Source organism: Loxodonta africana, chromosome 3 (assembly GCF_030014295.1).
Source record: "Loxodonta africana isolate mLoxAfr1 chromosome 3, mLoxAfr1.hap2, whole genome shotgun sequence".
NCBI lineage: Eukaryota > Metazoa > Chordata > Mammalia > Proboscidea > Elephantidae > Loxodonta > Loxodonta africana.
In genome coordinates, this window is record NC_087344.1 from 24,317,660 (window position 1) to 24,334,305 (window position 16,646).

The 16,646-nt window shown below is 42.9% G+C and overlaps 1 protein-coding gene across 7 annotated transcripts in view; it reads left to right on the forward strand.

The window, feature by feature from the left end:
- The window catches only part of SMARCA4 (SWI/SNF related, matrix associated, actin dependent regulator of chromatin, subfamily a, member 4), a 100,864-nt gene that overhangs the window by 26,541 nt on the left and 57,677 nt on the right, over nucleotides 1-16,646 (forward strand). For all 7 annotated transcript variants that reach the window (XM_064280673.1, XM_064280676.1, XM_064280672.1 and 4 more), the window contains exons 7-13: nucleotides 1,427-1,553; nucleotides 2,070-2,243; nucleotides 3,749-3,922; nucleotides 5,088-5,255; nucleotides 5,349-5,399; nucleotides 10,109-10,239; nucleotides 10,419-10,476. In XM_064280673.1, coding sequence (XP_064136743.1) covers nucleotides 1,427-1,553; nucleotides 2,070-2,243; nucleotides 3,749-3,922; nucleotides 5,088-5,255; nucleotides 5,349-5,399; nucleotides 10,109-10,239; nucleotides 10,419-10,476 — 883 coding nt within the window. The remainder of the gene's footprint in view (nucleotides 1-1,426; nucleotides 1,554-2,069; nucleotides 2,244-3,748; nucleotides 3,923-5,087; nucleotides 5,256-5,348; nucleotides 5,400-10,108; nucleotides 10,240-10,418; nucleotides 10,477-16,646) is intronic.

The window sequence follows — 16,646 nt, forward strand, 5'->3', positions numbered from 1 at the left end:
CTGTGTGAGATGCCCAGCACAGAGTAGGTCCTGTAACACTATCGCCTACTGCTGGGTGCCCTAAGCACCTCGCTCATCCTTTTTTTAGCTCCCATTGTATTTATCATTCACTTCTTGGGGTAGCCTCCCTTGCTGTATAGATGCTTCATGAGGGTAGGGACTGTACCTTGTTCGTGGTTGTATCCCCAGATTCATCGGTAAATCTGTGCGGAGTGATTGTCTTCAAAGTGCGTCTCCAGCTGGGACGTGCCCTTGAACTCCAGGCCCTGTGCTGGGCGCCTCTCACCAGCTCTGTGTGGACGACTTGCAGCTACGTTGAACCTGACCTATCCAGACAGCCCTCACATTGCCTCTTTTTCCTCCTGTTCCCATTCCCGTGCACCTGTCATCCACCAGCTCTGGGCCACCAGTCCTGTAGCCCCCTTGACCCCGGCTTGCCCTCCCTTGCCCCATGTCTCCTTGGTGAATCCTCTCAGCTTCCCTCTCCAAACTCGGGGAAACAGTACCTGGCACCCCCACCCCCACCACTACCACCTGGTCGGCACCTACCCCCTGGCCTCCCTGCTCCTACTCTTGCCCATACAGTCTGTTTTTTAAATAGCGGTTTGAAGTACCTTTCAAAAATTTACATCAGATCTATTCCTCAGGTTAAACTTTCTTCTAGCTTCTGATCATCTGTCCAGTAAACTCCTCTCTGTTCCTCCCCTGCCCACTGCTCTATCCTTGCCTTCTCTGCTCTTTCCATTTCTCTCTTTCTTTAACAAGAGAGACTTCATCCTGCCCCAGGGCCTTTGCACAAGCTGTGCATGGGCTCCTCCTGGTCATTCCCACTTCACTACTGAGGTTACTCCCTGGTAGAGGTCCTGCCCACCTCCCTCACTTCCGGCCCCCTCCTCAAAGCACTTCCATCTCTGGAATTACCATGGTTATTTACTTTTTCCACTCCTTTATGGCCTTCCAGATGAGGCTATGAGCTCAATAAACAGCTTTGTTGACCTTGTTCAGCGCCGAAGCTCTACATCTGACAGCTCAGTTAATATGTGCAAAAGTCTGGGAACAAGCCTTCAGCGTCGCTCTAAGGGTCCCTCAGTTTCTAGATCAGGACACTGAGGCACTACTGGCCCCATGTCTTACCTATGTCTGCCTGACTCCAGAGACTGCACTCACGCTGCTGAAATATCCGGTTTCCTGTTTGCTGTGGCCCCTGAGGCATGGTCATAAGGATAAGGACCCCCTTGTGGTTGCCTTCCTCTGCGGTCTGTGTCATGGTCAGCAGCCTGCTCTGAGGCATTTTCTGCCTCGTGACCCGCCAGCCTCTTGGGATCGATCTTTCGGGAAGCACCAGCTTTAAAGAAGGGACCAGATGGGCTCATTGTAAACAGATGAGGCTTCTCACCTCCTGTCCTTTTTCTGTCTTTGCATGCAGGCTGCAGGCTCGCATCGCACACCGAATTCAGGAACTTGAAAACCTTCCCGGGTCCCTGGCCGGGGATTTGCGAACCAAAGCGACCATTGAGCTCAAGGCCCTCAGGCTGCTGAACTTCCAGAGGCAGGTGGGGCTCAGGCGTGCAGCCCCATGCTTTAGGACAAGGGGCCTTTCTGTCAGCTGATGCTTATCAACTGGTGGACGCAAACACAACCACCCGCCCTTGTTAGCTCACTGTCGCACCCTCTTCTCCTTCTGCATGGTGGTGGGACACTTGGGACACTGGTCATTTGCATGATGGATAAGTGTGTCCCTTCTCTAAGGCAGCAGTTGCCACCATGAAGCAGGAGATGTGAATGGGTCTACTTCCGAGGTTATTGTATTTTTGAATGACACATAGAGATGTCATGTGTGGTTGAGGGAAGACAAAGCTGGAGACACAGGAGGACTGTCTTGCTGAGTGTCCTGATCTGTGCTGGCTCTGCCTGTTGTCACCTTCTAGGCATCCTGTAAACACATGGATTTGGTGCTTAAGGCATTTAAAAAGGATTCGTTATAAAAGCACAGTATTCTGACTACTGCGTTTCCTTGTGGCAGTCATGAAGTCACACCCATAGCCAGTTTTTCCTCTTCCTTCCTAAAGCTGCGCCAAGAGGTGGTGGTGTGCATGAGGAGGGACACGGCCCTTGAGACAGCCCTCAACGCCAAGGCCTACAAGCGCAGCAAGCGGCAGTCCCTGCGTGAGGCCCGCATCACGGAGAAGCTGGAGAAGCAGCAGAAGATAGAGCAGGAGCGCAAGCGCCGGCAGAAGCACCAGGTAGGCCCTTGGACTGCCGCGTGGCTCGCCCTGCCCTGTGTGTGCCTGCGTCCCTTTTGTTTCTAAACATGCCACATGTTTCTTGTTCACCATAGCAGCATGCTAAACCAAAAACCAAACCCGTTGCTGTCAAGTCGATTTAGACTCATAGCGACCCTATAGGACAGAGTGGAACTGCCCCATATGGTTTCCAAGGAGTGCCTGGTGGATTCAAACTGCTGACCTTTTGGTTAGCAGCTGTAGCTCTTAACCACTGGGCCACTAGGGTTCCCAACAGCATGCTAGGTTCTAAGAATACATTGCTGGACAAAACCAAATCTGTGCTCTCCTGGTAAGGGGAAGACGGGCAATAATCAAGTTTGCACATAACATGCTGGGAGGCAAACAATAAAGGAGGAATGGAGAATGAAGGAGTGAGCAGCTGTTAGAATGCTCAGGGAAGCTCTCTCAGTGGAGAGATTTGAACCGAGACCATGGGAGGAAGCCACGTGGTGAAAAGAGTTTTCTAGAGGTGCAAAGGCCTTGAGGCTGGATTGGCCCATGTGTGTCATAGAAAGCAAGAATCCCAGTGTAGCTAGAGTGGAGTGAATGAGGAGAGTGGGAGGTGACAGGAGCAGGTCATATGGGACCTTGTGTATGGCAGGGAGGACTTGGCATTTGCTCTCAGTGAGGCAGCAGCCATGGAGGGTTGTGGGTAGTAGAGGGACTGATCTGATTTAGGTTTTACAAGATCCCTCAAGGAGACTAAAATTGCAAATCAAGTAGGATTTAGGGTTGACTCTGTTTATTTTTGATCATTTGTGTTTACTAAAGTTTTTCTCTAGTCAGTGCCTATTACTGGTGTAGTTTAAAGTAATGCAGGCATAAAGGTAACACTCAAAGTTAACCACTGTTAACATTTTGGTATATATTTTTCTAGTCTTTTTTTTGAGTATATTAATCAAAACTGAGATTTATAGTATACACAGTTAAATCTTTTTTTTTTTTTTAATTTAACACCTATTTACCTATTAAATATTGTTGAAACATGGCTTTTAATGTCTGTATTGTATTCTGTCTCAGTCGGTCTAGCATCCAGTCATGCATGTCATCATTTCCCTGGGAATATGCAGCTCATTTTCCACTTCCCGGTATTAAAAATAACACCTAGTGTTATTTTTTGCCAGCTTATGATATTTCCTTAGAGTAACTTCCTAGATGTGGAATAACTTGACTGGAGGGCAGGGGCATTTTTGGAGCCCTCGGTGTGCAACGCCAGGTTGTCCCACCAAAGTGGTGTGCTTGCCTGTTGTGTACGAGGGCCCTTCTCACTGCAGTCGCCAGCACCACGTTTTATCATTAAACAGAAGAAACTGAACCCAATAAGCAAACCATATCACTTTATTGTCTTAAGACCCCTGATTTTTAAAACCAGCTACCTGTGAAGTTTTCCCTGCCTCACTTGGGAGGAGACCATTACAGTGATTTCTCCCAAACAGTCATCTTCTTTGTGTGTGTCCCTGCAGGAATACCTCAATAGCATTCTTCAGCATGCCAAGGATTTCAAAGAATATCACAGATCAGTCACAGGCAAAATCCAGAAACTCACAAAGGCAGTGGCTACGTACCATGCCAACACAGAGCGGGAACAGAAGAAAGAAAATGAAAGGATCGAGAAGGAAAGAATGCGGCGGCTCATGGTAACCTTCCCACCTTCGTGGCTTTGGTCCCTTCTGATCTCTGAGGTTCGGGGACCAGGGCTTTCCTGGTGCTACACTGAGGCATTTTGTACTCAGAGTTAGAGGCAGGTGAGAGGGAAGGGAAGGGCCCAGGTTTGGGAGTAAGAGAGAGCTGGGCTCCTTACTCTCTCTGACCTGGTTGCTAGGTTTCCAGGTCACTCTGAATGCATGCTCTTGGGCTGGTTAGTGGCTGGTCTGTGTTCTCCTATGTAAAGTGGGGATGACACCGCCTCCCTAGTGTGACCCACAGATGGGAGGCCCTGCCTGCCCACCCTGCCCTTCTTTTCTGACTGCTTATTCATGAGTGGACATGGCAGTGAGCGGGACATAGCCCCTGCCCTGATGTGGCTTGTGCTTGCTCTAGAGACAGACACTCGAGTGAAACAAAACAAGGCAGTTTTGGATAGTGAAGAAAGGAAGCAGAAGGAGGGTAGAGAAGAGGGGTGAGAGGGATGGCCCCAGAGCGGACGTGCCACATGACGCACGAATACAGAGATATGGGAGAGCGAGGACACAAGGCCAAAAGCCTGAGGGGGGAAAAGCCAAGTATGATGACCAGAAAGTGGGCCTGTGTCCCTGGCACAGTGTGGTGGAGTGGCAGGAGGGGAGGCCAGAGAGTTCAGGAGGGTGGGTCTCCTGGGGCCTTGCAGACCACAGGGAGGGCTTTGGATTTCCTTCTCACCTTGATGGGGAGCCTTGAGAAGGTTTAAGCTGTGAGGGGACATGATCTGATTTATTCTTAGAAAGATGGGGAGGATTGCTGCAGGGGTTTGTGAGAAGGATGTGTCAGGATCAGGTGGAGAGAAGGGTTTGGCTCTGGGGTGTGTTTTGTGGACATAGAGGACAAGACTTGCTAACTGCCTTTTTAAATGGCTCCTGGCAGGGGCCAGTCCTCAGTAGGTGTTCAGGAAATACTTATCTGAAGGGGAAGCCAATAGATACGCGAAGGGCCCCATAGCCCAGTGCCAGGTGCCAGCTGAGAGCCCCTTCAGTGTGCATCTGGTCACTGGTTAACAGCACCCCCGAGTTCCCCAGTGGGGTTCCTGACTATGAATTTTCCTGCCTTGGGTGCTGGTGGATGCGTGTGTCTCGCACACCAGCGCCATAAACCTGCACACTTGCGCAGGCTGAAGACGAAGAGGGGTACCGCAAACTCATCGACCAGAAGAAGGACAAGCGCTTGGCCTACCTCTTGCAGCAGACAGATGAGTACGTGGCTAACCTCACGGAGCTGGTGCGGCAGCACAAGGCCGCCCAGGTTGCCAAGGAGAAAAAAAAGAAAAAGAAAAAGAAGGTAGGATTTGTCTGGCTATTTCTCGCATGTGTCGCCTCTGCTTAGACCTCCTAGATCAGCCATGACTGTGGTTTTCTTTTTACTTACTTCCAGAAGGCAGAGAACGCAGAAGGACAGACTCCTGCAATTGGGCCGGATGGTGAGGTGAGAAAGCAGGGCTTCTCTTGGAAATGCAAGCCCAGCCTCGGAACCCGGGTCTGTTTTGTCCTTTACTTTTTTTTAAAAAAAAGTTAGAAAAGCTGTATATGGGCATGGTAAGAATCCAAGTATGTCCCCTTCCCGTCACTCCACGCCCTCCTCATCCCACTCCTCAGAGGGAACACTGTTAGCTGTTGGCTGTACCTCCTTCCATGGCTTCTTCTGTGAATGTGCTACGTTGTTTACGTGTCAGGTAATTTCAGATCTACAGGAAAGTTGTAAGAATAGTGCAGAGAACTATATACTGTACTCAGATTCCCCAAAGGTTAGCATTTGCACGTGTGTTTTTTTTTTCCTAAACCATTCGACAGTAAGTTGCAGATAGGATGCCCCTTTACCTCCATGTATTTTGGTGCGTATTTCCTAAAAATGAGGTCATTTTCTCGCATAGCTTATGCCCAAGTATCTAAATCAGGAAACAAACATCCACGCAGTAGTATTATCTAATCTACTGGCCTTATTAAGATTTTGCCACTTGGCCCTCTGATGTCCTTCACAGAGAAAGAAAGTTCCAGATCACATGTTACATTGGCATCCTTTCATCTCGATCAGTTCTTCATGTTTTCTTTGCCTTTTAGGACCCTGACAGCTCTGAAGAGAACAGGCCAGGCATTTTGTTCAGTGTCCCTTGGTTTGGGTGTGTTTGAGGTTCCCTTGCGATTTTGGCAGGAATACCCCAATGTCATGCTGTGTCCTCATTGCATCCCACAGGAGGTGCATCATGTATACTTGTCCGTCACTAGGCTGATGTTGACTTTGATCACCTGGTTAGAGTGGTGTCTGCCAGCTTATCCACTGTGAAGTAGCAGTTTTCTCCTTTGTAATTACCAGGTACCTTGTGGGGAGGTACTTGAGACTATGTAAATAGACTGCAGCTTCTCAAACTTCCACCCAGTAGTTTTAGTATCCATGGATTGTATTGCCTGTATCAATTTTCGCTGTGATGGTTACAAAGTGGTGGTTTTTGAGTCCCTTGCTCCTGCATTAGTTGGCTTTCTGAAGGTAAGGAAAAGCTTTCCCTTCCTTCCTATTTATTAGTACAAGTATAGGCCAGGGATTTGCAAACCTTGTCTATAAAAAAAGTAGTAAATATTTTAGGCTATGTGGGCTACATACAGTCTCTGTTGCATGTTGTTGTTGGGTGCTGTGGAGTCAGTTCTGACCCATAGTGACCCTATGTACAACAGAACAAAACACTGCCCAGTTCTGCGCCAACCTCACAATCATTGTTATGCTTGAGTCGGTTGTTGCAGCCACTGTGTCAGTCCACCTCATTGAGGGTCTTCCTCTTTTTTGCTGACCGTATATCTAAGCATGATGTCCTTCTCCAGGGACTGATCCCTCCTGGTAACATGTCCAAAGCATGTGAGATGAAGTCTTGCCATCCTTGCTTCTAAGGAGCATTCTGGCTGTACTTCTTCCAAGGCAGATCTGTTTGTTCTTTAGCTAGTCCATGTTTCTTCACCAGTACCATAATTTAAAGACATTGATTCTTCCGTATTCATTGTCCAGTTTTCACATGCATATGAGATGTGACTTTAGGTGTGGTTTTTGCTGCTGAGGCGTCATTGCATCTGGGGCCTCTCAGTGGAAAGATCTAGGAAATAGATGTGTGTATACGTACATGTCTCCTTTTTTGTTTATATATATTAAAAACCTTGAGTTCACACTGATACCTCCAATTCTAATCCAACACCACAGGGTTATTTCTGTCCTTCCCCCTTTCCCTTATTTGTGACATTGGGAAACCTGGCTTTCATTAGCCACGATATATTTACTTATTTGCTTAATCTTAGATACAGGGAAAGTAGATTTAGAATTGCTAACTCATTAAAAAAAAATAGAGCAGTTGATTCCAACTCATGTACCAAGTGACACAGAGAGGGGTCACTGTTCCTGTGTGCCGTTCCTACGTCCCTCCTGAAGGCAGCCATTCTCACTTAATACATTCGCTTGAAAGAAATGGTTACCAAGTTAGACGTTTAAAATAAGCATTTTCCTTCACATACTTCCCTGGCTTCTCAGTCCCACTTCCCACAGGGAAGCCAGGATTAACTGTTGGGGTGTTTGCTCTGGGACCTTTTCTGTGTGTGTCCCACCTAGCATTGTGTTACAGATGCCTTTCCAAGTTACCTCATGTACAATTACCTTATTCTTTCTCATGTCACTGCGTGACAGAGATGCTTATTTAAATTGTATATGTAATACTCTCTGTGGGAAAAAATTGTAATGATAATAAAAGTAAAAACCCCCATCACACCTGCTCTCCCATGGGCACTTGTTGACCTTGGTTTAGGTTTTCTCTGTACCCTTTTAGGAATCTTTTTTTTTTTTTTAATTTTATAATTTATTTTTGTTGTCGTTGAGAATATTCACAGAACATACACCAATTCAACAATTTCTGCATGTACAGTTCATTTCACTGATTACGTTCTTTGAGTTGTGCAACCATTCTCACCCTCCTTTTCTGAGCTGTTCCTTCCCCGTGAACATAAACTCATTGCCCCCCAAGTTTTGTATCTCATCTTTCGAGTTGCCGTTGTCATTTTGATCCTGTATAGATTTTATTGTTGTTGTTTGTTTTTAGTGCCAGTTCAACTTTCTAGAAGTGCATAACTTATTAAAAGCAATTACAGTAATCAGCTGTGCAACCCTACCCTTAATGAATGTGATTTTTCCTTCACAATTAACTTCTGCCTTCCTCCTCCCTTCCACCCCTAAGCACTTACAAACTTTGGTCTCTGTACTTCTGCCTATTCTTGTCTTTTTATATAAGTGAGGTTATAAAATATTTGTCCTTTTTCCATTCAGAAATCTTTACACACACATCCTTTGTTTTGTTTTGGGATCATTTGAGTCAACCGAGACATAGCTAAGACTTTTTCACTTCGACCATTTTGGACAGCTTCCCATATCAAGTCATATAGTTCTATTTTCATTTTACTGTGTTGACTTATTAGATGGCATTTTATCATTCAAACCGATAGCTGTTTAGGTGGCTTCTAACTTTAGCTATCACAGAGAACACAGCCTGAGCAGCTCTGGTGTGCCACAGCTGTGGGCGGTCCCATCGTTGCTCTTCCCCATTGCCCGTAGTGTTGTAGTGAGCACCCTTATACATTTTGTGTCCATGTGCCCTTGGTCTTATAGGCGCGATTCCTGGAAGTGGATGACTGTAGCAGCGAACTCAAATACATATTTATTTCCAGTGATTTTATCAAAAACGTTATACTGGAAGTTTTTTGGAAGAATGTATGTTGGAATTTTACTATCGTACAAAGCCTTAAGGCCATTTGAAGGGCTCAGGAAAGTGCAGTTCAGGGAATTCCATGGGTAATTGCTGTGGCTGCTTTTCCTATTTAGTAACGGCAAGCATGGCTTGGTGTTGGTTTTAGATTTTACTTGGTCTCAGCCAGTGGTTCCCAACCTTCGCTGTACATTTGAATCTCTTGGGGAGTTTTTAGAAAAGTAGGGACGCCCAAGCCTCACCCTCAAGCACGTAAATCAGAATTTGTGGGGGCGGGAGTTGCAGCTGCAGCATCTTTAACCACTCTCCTGGGGAATCCCAGGGAGCATGTGGGGTTAAAGGTCATCTGCAGAACCCATCCAAAGGGCAGGACGTCACTGTTGCCTTCCACAGAGGGCTGCTCGTGAGGGTGCGATTTTAACGTGCGAGGAGGCTGCTATCCCTCCATTTGGGCATACTGTGTGGACAGCAAGTGCAGCATTTTGGAGGGAGGTATAAATTCCCGGAAGATGTAAACAGACATTTCCACAGCAGGCTTTATCCTCATCCTGAAGGTTTTCTCTAGGAAAATTTGAAGACATCAGCAAGGGGGAGAATGTTCTCCCAAAGTTGGAATCTCAAAACGAAGAATTCCATGTTTGTTGCCAGGAGGACTTTCATTTGTTTTATCTTTTCAAATATTCTCGGTAGTTGTTCAACAGAAGGGAATTAGGACCCTTGATGAAGTTTATAAATACAGGATTAGAGGGCAGAATCGAGGGCCGGAAGAATGTGAACAGTATGGTCATTTGTATAAAAGGGGAGAACCACCTAAATCCTTCTTTCTTATGCCGGGAGCCTGGAAACAGCAGACACCTGTGATGGAAGAAATGGTCAGGCTGGAGGACAAGAGTCTGGGAGAGTGCATGCTGTATACGCTGGAATTTTGAATTAAAAATTAAAACGTATGTGTCAATTAAGTTAACTTGAAGAAATAGCTGTCACACATCTAACATCAGTGGGCTGTAGATGTTTACAGAATTATTACTCGTTGCTGTCGAGTCAATTCCGACTCATAGTGACCCTATAGGACAAGGTGGAACTGCCCCATAGTGTTTCCAAGGCTGTAAATCTTTACAGAAGCAGACTGCCACATCCTTCTCCCGCTGAGTGGCTAGTGGACTTCAACCACCGACCTTTCGGTTAGCAGCTGAGTGTTTAACCACTGTGCCACCAGGGCTCCTTTACTGAATTATAAGTATACAATTAAACCCTCTTCACAACCGCTAGGGTTGTTTGTGTGCTGTTTTCTGGGCATGGAATTGGGAAGGCTTCTTCACAAGTTGGCCCTGGTTCACCTTGTTCTTTTCTGGATACATGAGGTATGGAGAACGTGGAATCTCAACTCACATGTGTGAATCTTTTTCAGCCTCTGGACGAGACCAGCCAGATGAGTGACCTCCCAGTGAAAGTGATCCATGTGGAGAGTGGGAAGATCCTCACGGGCACAGATGCCCCCAAAGCAGGGCAGCTGGAGGCCTGGCTCGAGATGAACCCAGGGTGAGTGGGGCTTCACATTCCAGATGCAGCTGGGGTTTTGCGTTGAAGTTTGGTCTCATTCCAGGGGAGCTGGCCGTCAGGAGTGCTTTGCTTACTCTTGGTTACCAGGCTGTTTACTAGGGAAAGTGAATCATGCTAGGTCTGGGGAGATTTCTATTAAAGCACTAATATTGTTCTAGGTATGAAGTAGCTCCAAGATCTGATAGTGAAGAAAGTGGCTCAGAAGAAGAGGAAGAGGTAAGGCCCTCGATGCTCTGTAGTGGTGACTTCCACCTCTGTGTATCTATCACCCCTGAGCACTGTGACTGTCACCTGATCGGTGGGTTTTGTGTAGTGCAGAAGGCAGCCGAGATCCCGTCTTGGCTGAAAGTTGCTACTCTGAGAGCTCTGCTGCCAAATGCAGTAGACTCTAGCCACACATGACTATTCAAATTTTAAATTAGTCAGATTTAGTAAAATTAAAATTTTCTTCCTTCAGTCGTACTAGCCCTATTTCAAATGCTCAGTGAGGCTCCCCCACCCCAAATAATTGAATTCTTTTTAACTCACATTAGATTATGTACATGGTTGCCATTTCTTTGGAAATGGATAAATGGCTGCATTTATTGTGTGTGCTCTCTAAATCATTTAATTGTGTCCACATTAAGATTCCTTCTAGCTTTTCATTAGTTGATGAAGCTCTGATGCAGACCCTTGTTCCCGTCTCCATCCTGGTTGCTCCCTTGGGAAGGGTAACTTAGAGGGCTACCCTGGAGGTGGAGTTCTGAAGGCATGGTGCATTTTGCCCAGTTCACCTCCAAAAGAGTTCTCTCCCTCACCTACCCTTCAACTGGGTGAGTCCTCCCTCACCACAGCTGGGTGTCACTGAGTATTGTTCTTCAAAGGCTTTGCCACCTCTATAAGCTTTTTAAAAAGGGAACTTTAACGTGCATTTCTTTGAATGCTTGTAAGGTTGAGCTTTTTTTTGTCTGTCACTGACCATTTAGATTTCTTCTGTGAACGGTCAGCTTTATTTGCTCATTTCTAATACGTTGTGAGTGATTTTTAACTGTGAATTTCTCAGCACTCTTTATATACTTACCCTCAGCCTGAAGTCAGTGTAGCGTTTGATGGTATCTTCCTCTCAGTTTGTCCTGCTTTCACCCCTTCCTTGATTTTTGCATGGCCCTCCTCAGGTCTTCTGGGATTTATTTGGCATAGACTATGAGGTGGAGCTTTAAGTTTTTTTCCCCCTCTGAATATTAAGCCAGTTTGCACACCATTTAATCCATCTCTTTCCCATTGACTTCTGATATTTTAAAAATACGATATATTCTGTTTTTATATCTACTCAAATCTTGAGGGCCACCTGCTTAGTTTGTTTTGACAACCTTATGATTCTTAGGTCAGTACCATTTTGTCGTAACTCTCTAACAGCATTATTGAGGTATAATTTACATACCATAAAATGTGCCCATTGTAAGTGCAGGATTTGATGATTATTTAGTGTATTTATAGATTTGTACAATTATCACCACATACTAGCTCTAGAACAGTTCCATTATCCCCAAAAGCTCCCACCTGCTTAATCATAGTTAATTCCCACTCCCTTCTCCAGCCCCAGGAAACCACTGATTTGCTTTCTGTCTCTATAACCCATCGCTGTTGAGTTGGTTTTGACTAATAGTGACCCTATAGGACAAAATAGAACTGCCCCATTGGGTTTCCAAGGAGTGGCTGGTGGATTCGAACTGTTGATCTTTTGGCTAGCAGCTGTGGCTCTTAACCACTGTGCCACTAGGGCTCTTTAGAGTTGCCTTTTCTAGACATTTCATGTAAGTGGAGTCATACAACGTGTAGTCTTTTGTGTCTGGCTTCCTTCACTTAGTATAATGTTTTTGAGGTTCATCCAGGATGTTGTGTGTATCAAGAATTCATTCTTTTTTTTATTGCCGAGTCTTAATTCCATTGTGTGGTTATACCAGATTTTGTTTATCCATTCACCAGTTGATGGACATTTGTGTTGTTTCCATTTGTTTTTTGGCAATTATGAATAATGTTGTTATGAACATTCACATACCTGTCTTTGTGTGGACATATGGCTTCATTTCTCTTGGGTAGATATCTAGGTGTGGAATTGCTGGGTTGTATGGTAAGTTTGTGTTTAACTTTCTAAAAAACTGCCAAACTGTTTTCCAAAGTGGCTGTCCCAAATCACGGGTTCCAGTTTTTCAGCATCTTCACCAGCACTTGGTATCATCTGTTCTTTTGATTATAGCCATTCCAGTGGATGTGTAGTGGTATCTCATTGTGGTTTTAATTTGCGTTCTCCTAGTGGCCAATGACGTAGAGCATCTTCTCATATGCTTATATACCATTTGTATATCTTATTTGGTGAAAATCTGTTCATGACTTTTGCCCGTTTTTTAAGTGGGTTTCCAAAGTGGATGTACCATTTTACATTCCCATCAGCAGTGCATAAGTGTTCCAGTTACCTAAGAACTCTTTACCTAACCCAAGATGGCAAAGATATTTTCCTGTTTTTTTCTAGAAGGTTTGTAGTTTAATCCCTTGTTTTTAGGACTATAATCCATGTTGAGTTGATTTTTGTGTATGGTCTAAGGTAAAGGTCTAAGTTGAGTGTTTTGCACATGGGTATCCAATTTACCCAGCACTGTTTGATGAATATATTCCTTTTCTGTTGAATAGTTTTGGTGGAGAATCAGTTGGCCATAAATAAAGGGTTTCTGATTCTCGGTTCTGTTCCATTGATCTTTGTGGCATTGTCTATCCTTGTACCAGTACCACACTGTCTTGATTATTATACATTTATAATAAGTTTGAAGTTGGTTAGTATTAGTCCTCCAACTTTGTTCTTTTTCAGAATCAGTTTGACTATTGTAGATCCTTTCATTTCTACCTAACTTTTAGTGTCAGCTTATCATTTACTACGAAAAAGACTTGCTGGAACTCTCATTGGGAATGCATTGAATCTATAGATCAGACTGAGGAGAGTTGCTGCCTTAATGATATTGAATCTTCCAATCCATGAACATGGAATGTCTTCTTTTTTTTTAAGATCATCTTTAATTTTTCTAACAATGTTTTGTGGTTTTCAGTGGATAGCTTTTGTACTTCTATTAAATTTATTTTAAACTATTTTATTCTTTTTGATGCTATTATGAATAGAATTGTTAATTTCATTTTTTGATTGTTGCAATTACATAGACATACAGCTGATTTTGTATGTTGATCTTATATCCTATTGTCATAGATTGAATTGTGTCCCCCCAAAATATGTGTCAATTTGGTTAGGCCATGATTTCAAGTATTGTGTGGTTGTCCTCCATTTTGTGACTGTAATTTTATGTTAAAGAGGATTAAGGTGGGATTGTAACCCCCTTACCCAGGTCACATCCTTGATCCAATATAAAGAGAGTTTCCCTGGGGTGTGGCCTGCACCACCTTTTATCTCTCAAGAGATAAAGAGGAAAGGGAAGTGAGCAGAGAGGGGGGACCTCATACCACCGAGAGAGTAGTGCCAGGAGCAGAGCACATCCTTTGGACCTGGGGTCCCTGCATGGAGAAACTCCTAGTCTGGGGGAAGATTGATGAGAAGGCTGACAGAGAGAGAAAGGCTTCCCCTGGAGCTGACACCCTGAATTTGGACTTCTTTACTGTGAAGAAATAAATTTCTCTTTGTTAAAGCCATCCACTTGTGGTATTTCTATTCTAGCAGCACTAGATGACCAAGACACCTATAAACTTGCTAAACTTATTTATTAGTTCTGACAGATTTTAGTTTGTAGACTTTTGAGATTTTCCACATATGAGATTGTGTCATCTGTGATTACAGACAGTTTTACTTCTTTTTCTACCTCTGTGCCTTTAATTTCTTATTCTTGCCTTATTTGCTAGCTAGATCCTTCAGTACAGTGTTGAATAGAAATTGTGAGGGCAGACATCCTTGCCTTGTTTATGATCTTAGGGGTAATGCATTTAGTCTATTGCTGTTGTTTGATGTTAGCTATTGGTTTTTTATAGATGTTCTTTATCATGCTGAGTAAATTCTCTTCTATTCTTAGATTGTTGAGAATTTTTATCATGAATGGGGCTAGATTTTATCTCATACTTTTTTGTCTATTAAAATGATCATATAATTTTTGGTCTTTATTAATATGTTTTATTAATTTTTGGTTGTTAAAACAACCTTGTGTTCCTGAGATAAATCCTACTTTGTCATATTGTGTAATTAAAAAAAAAATACTGCTGTGTTAATATTTTATTGAGCATTTTTTGGGTCTCTATTTATGAGGGGTATTGATCTGTAGTTTTCTTTTTTTATGATGTCTTTATCTGGCTATGGCATTAGGCTAATATTGGCCTCAGAGAATAGATTTGGAAATGTTCTCTCCTCTATTTTTTGGAATAGTTTGTGAAGGATTGGTATTATTTTTTAAATATTTGGTAGAATTCACCAGTGCGACTGTCTGGGCTTGATCTTTTCTTTCTGGAAAGAGTTTTGATTACTAATCCAATTACTTGTTATAGATCTCTTCAGGTTTTCTATTTCTTCTTGAGTCAGTTTTGTTAATTGGTGCCTTTTGAGAAATTTTTCCATTTCAGTTACCTAAATGTAGGCATAAAGTTGTTTATTAGTAGTCTCTTGATAGCCTTTTGATTTCTATAGGGTTGGTAGTGATGCCTCTTTAATTACTGATTTTGATAATTTAGTAATTTGTCTGTCATTTTTTTTTCTTGTTCAGTCTATGTTTAGCTTATTTATTTGAGACCTTTCTTCTGTTATAGATGTTTAAAGCTATAAATTTCCCCCTAAGCATTGCTCAAGCTGCATCCTGTTAATTTTGGATATGTTTTTGTTTTCATTCTATTCGAAATATTTTCTAATTTGCCTTGTGATTTTGTTTTTGGCCTGTGAGTTATTTATAAGTGTGTTTAATTTTAAACATTTGAGAATTTTTCAAATGTTTTTTTTGCGTGTGTGTGAGTGTTAATTTCTTATTTAAATCTCTTGTGGTTTAAGAAAATACTTTGTATGATTTTAATCCTTTTAAATTTATTGAGATTCCTTTTATGCCTATAGGGTCACTGTGAGTTGGAATTGACTCGATGGCATTGGGTTTGGTTTTTGGTTTGTTTTTGTGGCTTGCCATTCTTGAGAGTGCTCCATGTGCACTTGAAAAGAATGTATTTTGCAGTCTTTGGGTGGAGTGTTCTATATATGTTAGTTGAGTTAGTTGATAATGTTTTTCAAGTCACCTATATCTTTGATTTCTGTCTAGTTGTACCATCAACTACTGAGGGTGAGGTAGTAAAATTTTTAACTATTCTTGTTGAATTGTCTATTTTTCCTTTAAATTTGGTCAATTTTTGCTTCATATAATTTGGTGCTCTGTTAATAGATGTGTGCATACTTAAAATTGTATCTTCCTGTTGTGTTTAACCTTTTATAAGTGTTAAATGTCTCTCTTTGTCTCTCCTGGTATTTCCTAACATCAGTTTTGTCTGATATTAGTCTAGCCACTCCAGCTGTCTTATGGTTACTGTTTGTATGGTATATCTTTTTTCATGGTTTCACTTTCAGCCAAATTGTTTCTTTGAATCTAAGACAGCTGGGTCTTGAATTTTTATCTAGAATGACAGAGCCTGTCTTTTGACTGAGTTTTGTAGACTGTTCACAGTTAATGTAGCTAGTGATATGGTTGAGTTTATATTAGCCATTTTGCTATTTCTTTTTTGTATGTCCTCCGATTGTTGTTTTTGTTCCTCTGTTCCTCCTTTACTGCTTCTTTTTAAAACATTTGCCATTTCAACCATTTTTACATATACAGTTCAGTGATATTAATTACAGTTGCCATATTGTGCAACCATCACCACTATCCATTTCCAGTTTTTTTGAACTTTCTTAACAGAAACTCAGTACCACTTAATCAGTAACTCCCAGTTTCCACCCTCTTACCCACATTGGTAACCTCTAATAAACTTTGATCTGAATACATTTGCCTCTTCTGGATATTTTATATAAGTGGGATCATACATTATTTGTACTTTTGTACCTGACTTACTTCACTCAGCATGATGTTTGCAGGTGCATCCGTATTGGAGCATGTATCAGAGCTTCATTTCTCTTTATGGTTGAGTAATATTTTATTCTAGGGCCGTACCCATTTTGTTTATCTATTCATTTGTTGTTGGACACTTTGGTCGTTTCCACCTTTTGGCTATTGTGAATAATCCTGCAATGAACATTGGTGTACAAGTATCTGTTTGAGCCCCTGCTTTTAAGTCTTTTGGGTATATACCTAGGAGTGGAATGGCTGGATCATATGGTAATTCTGTGTTTAACTCTTTGAGAAACCACCCAACAGTTTTCTACAGCAGCTGCAATGTTTTACAGTCCACCAGCA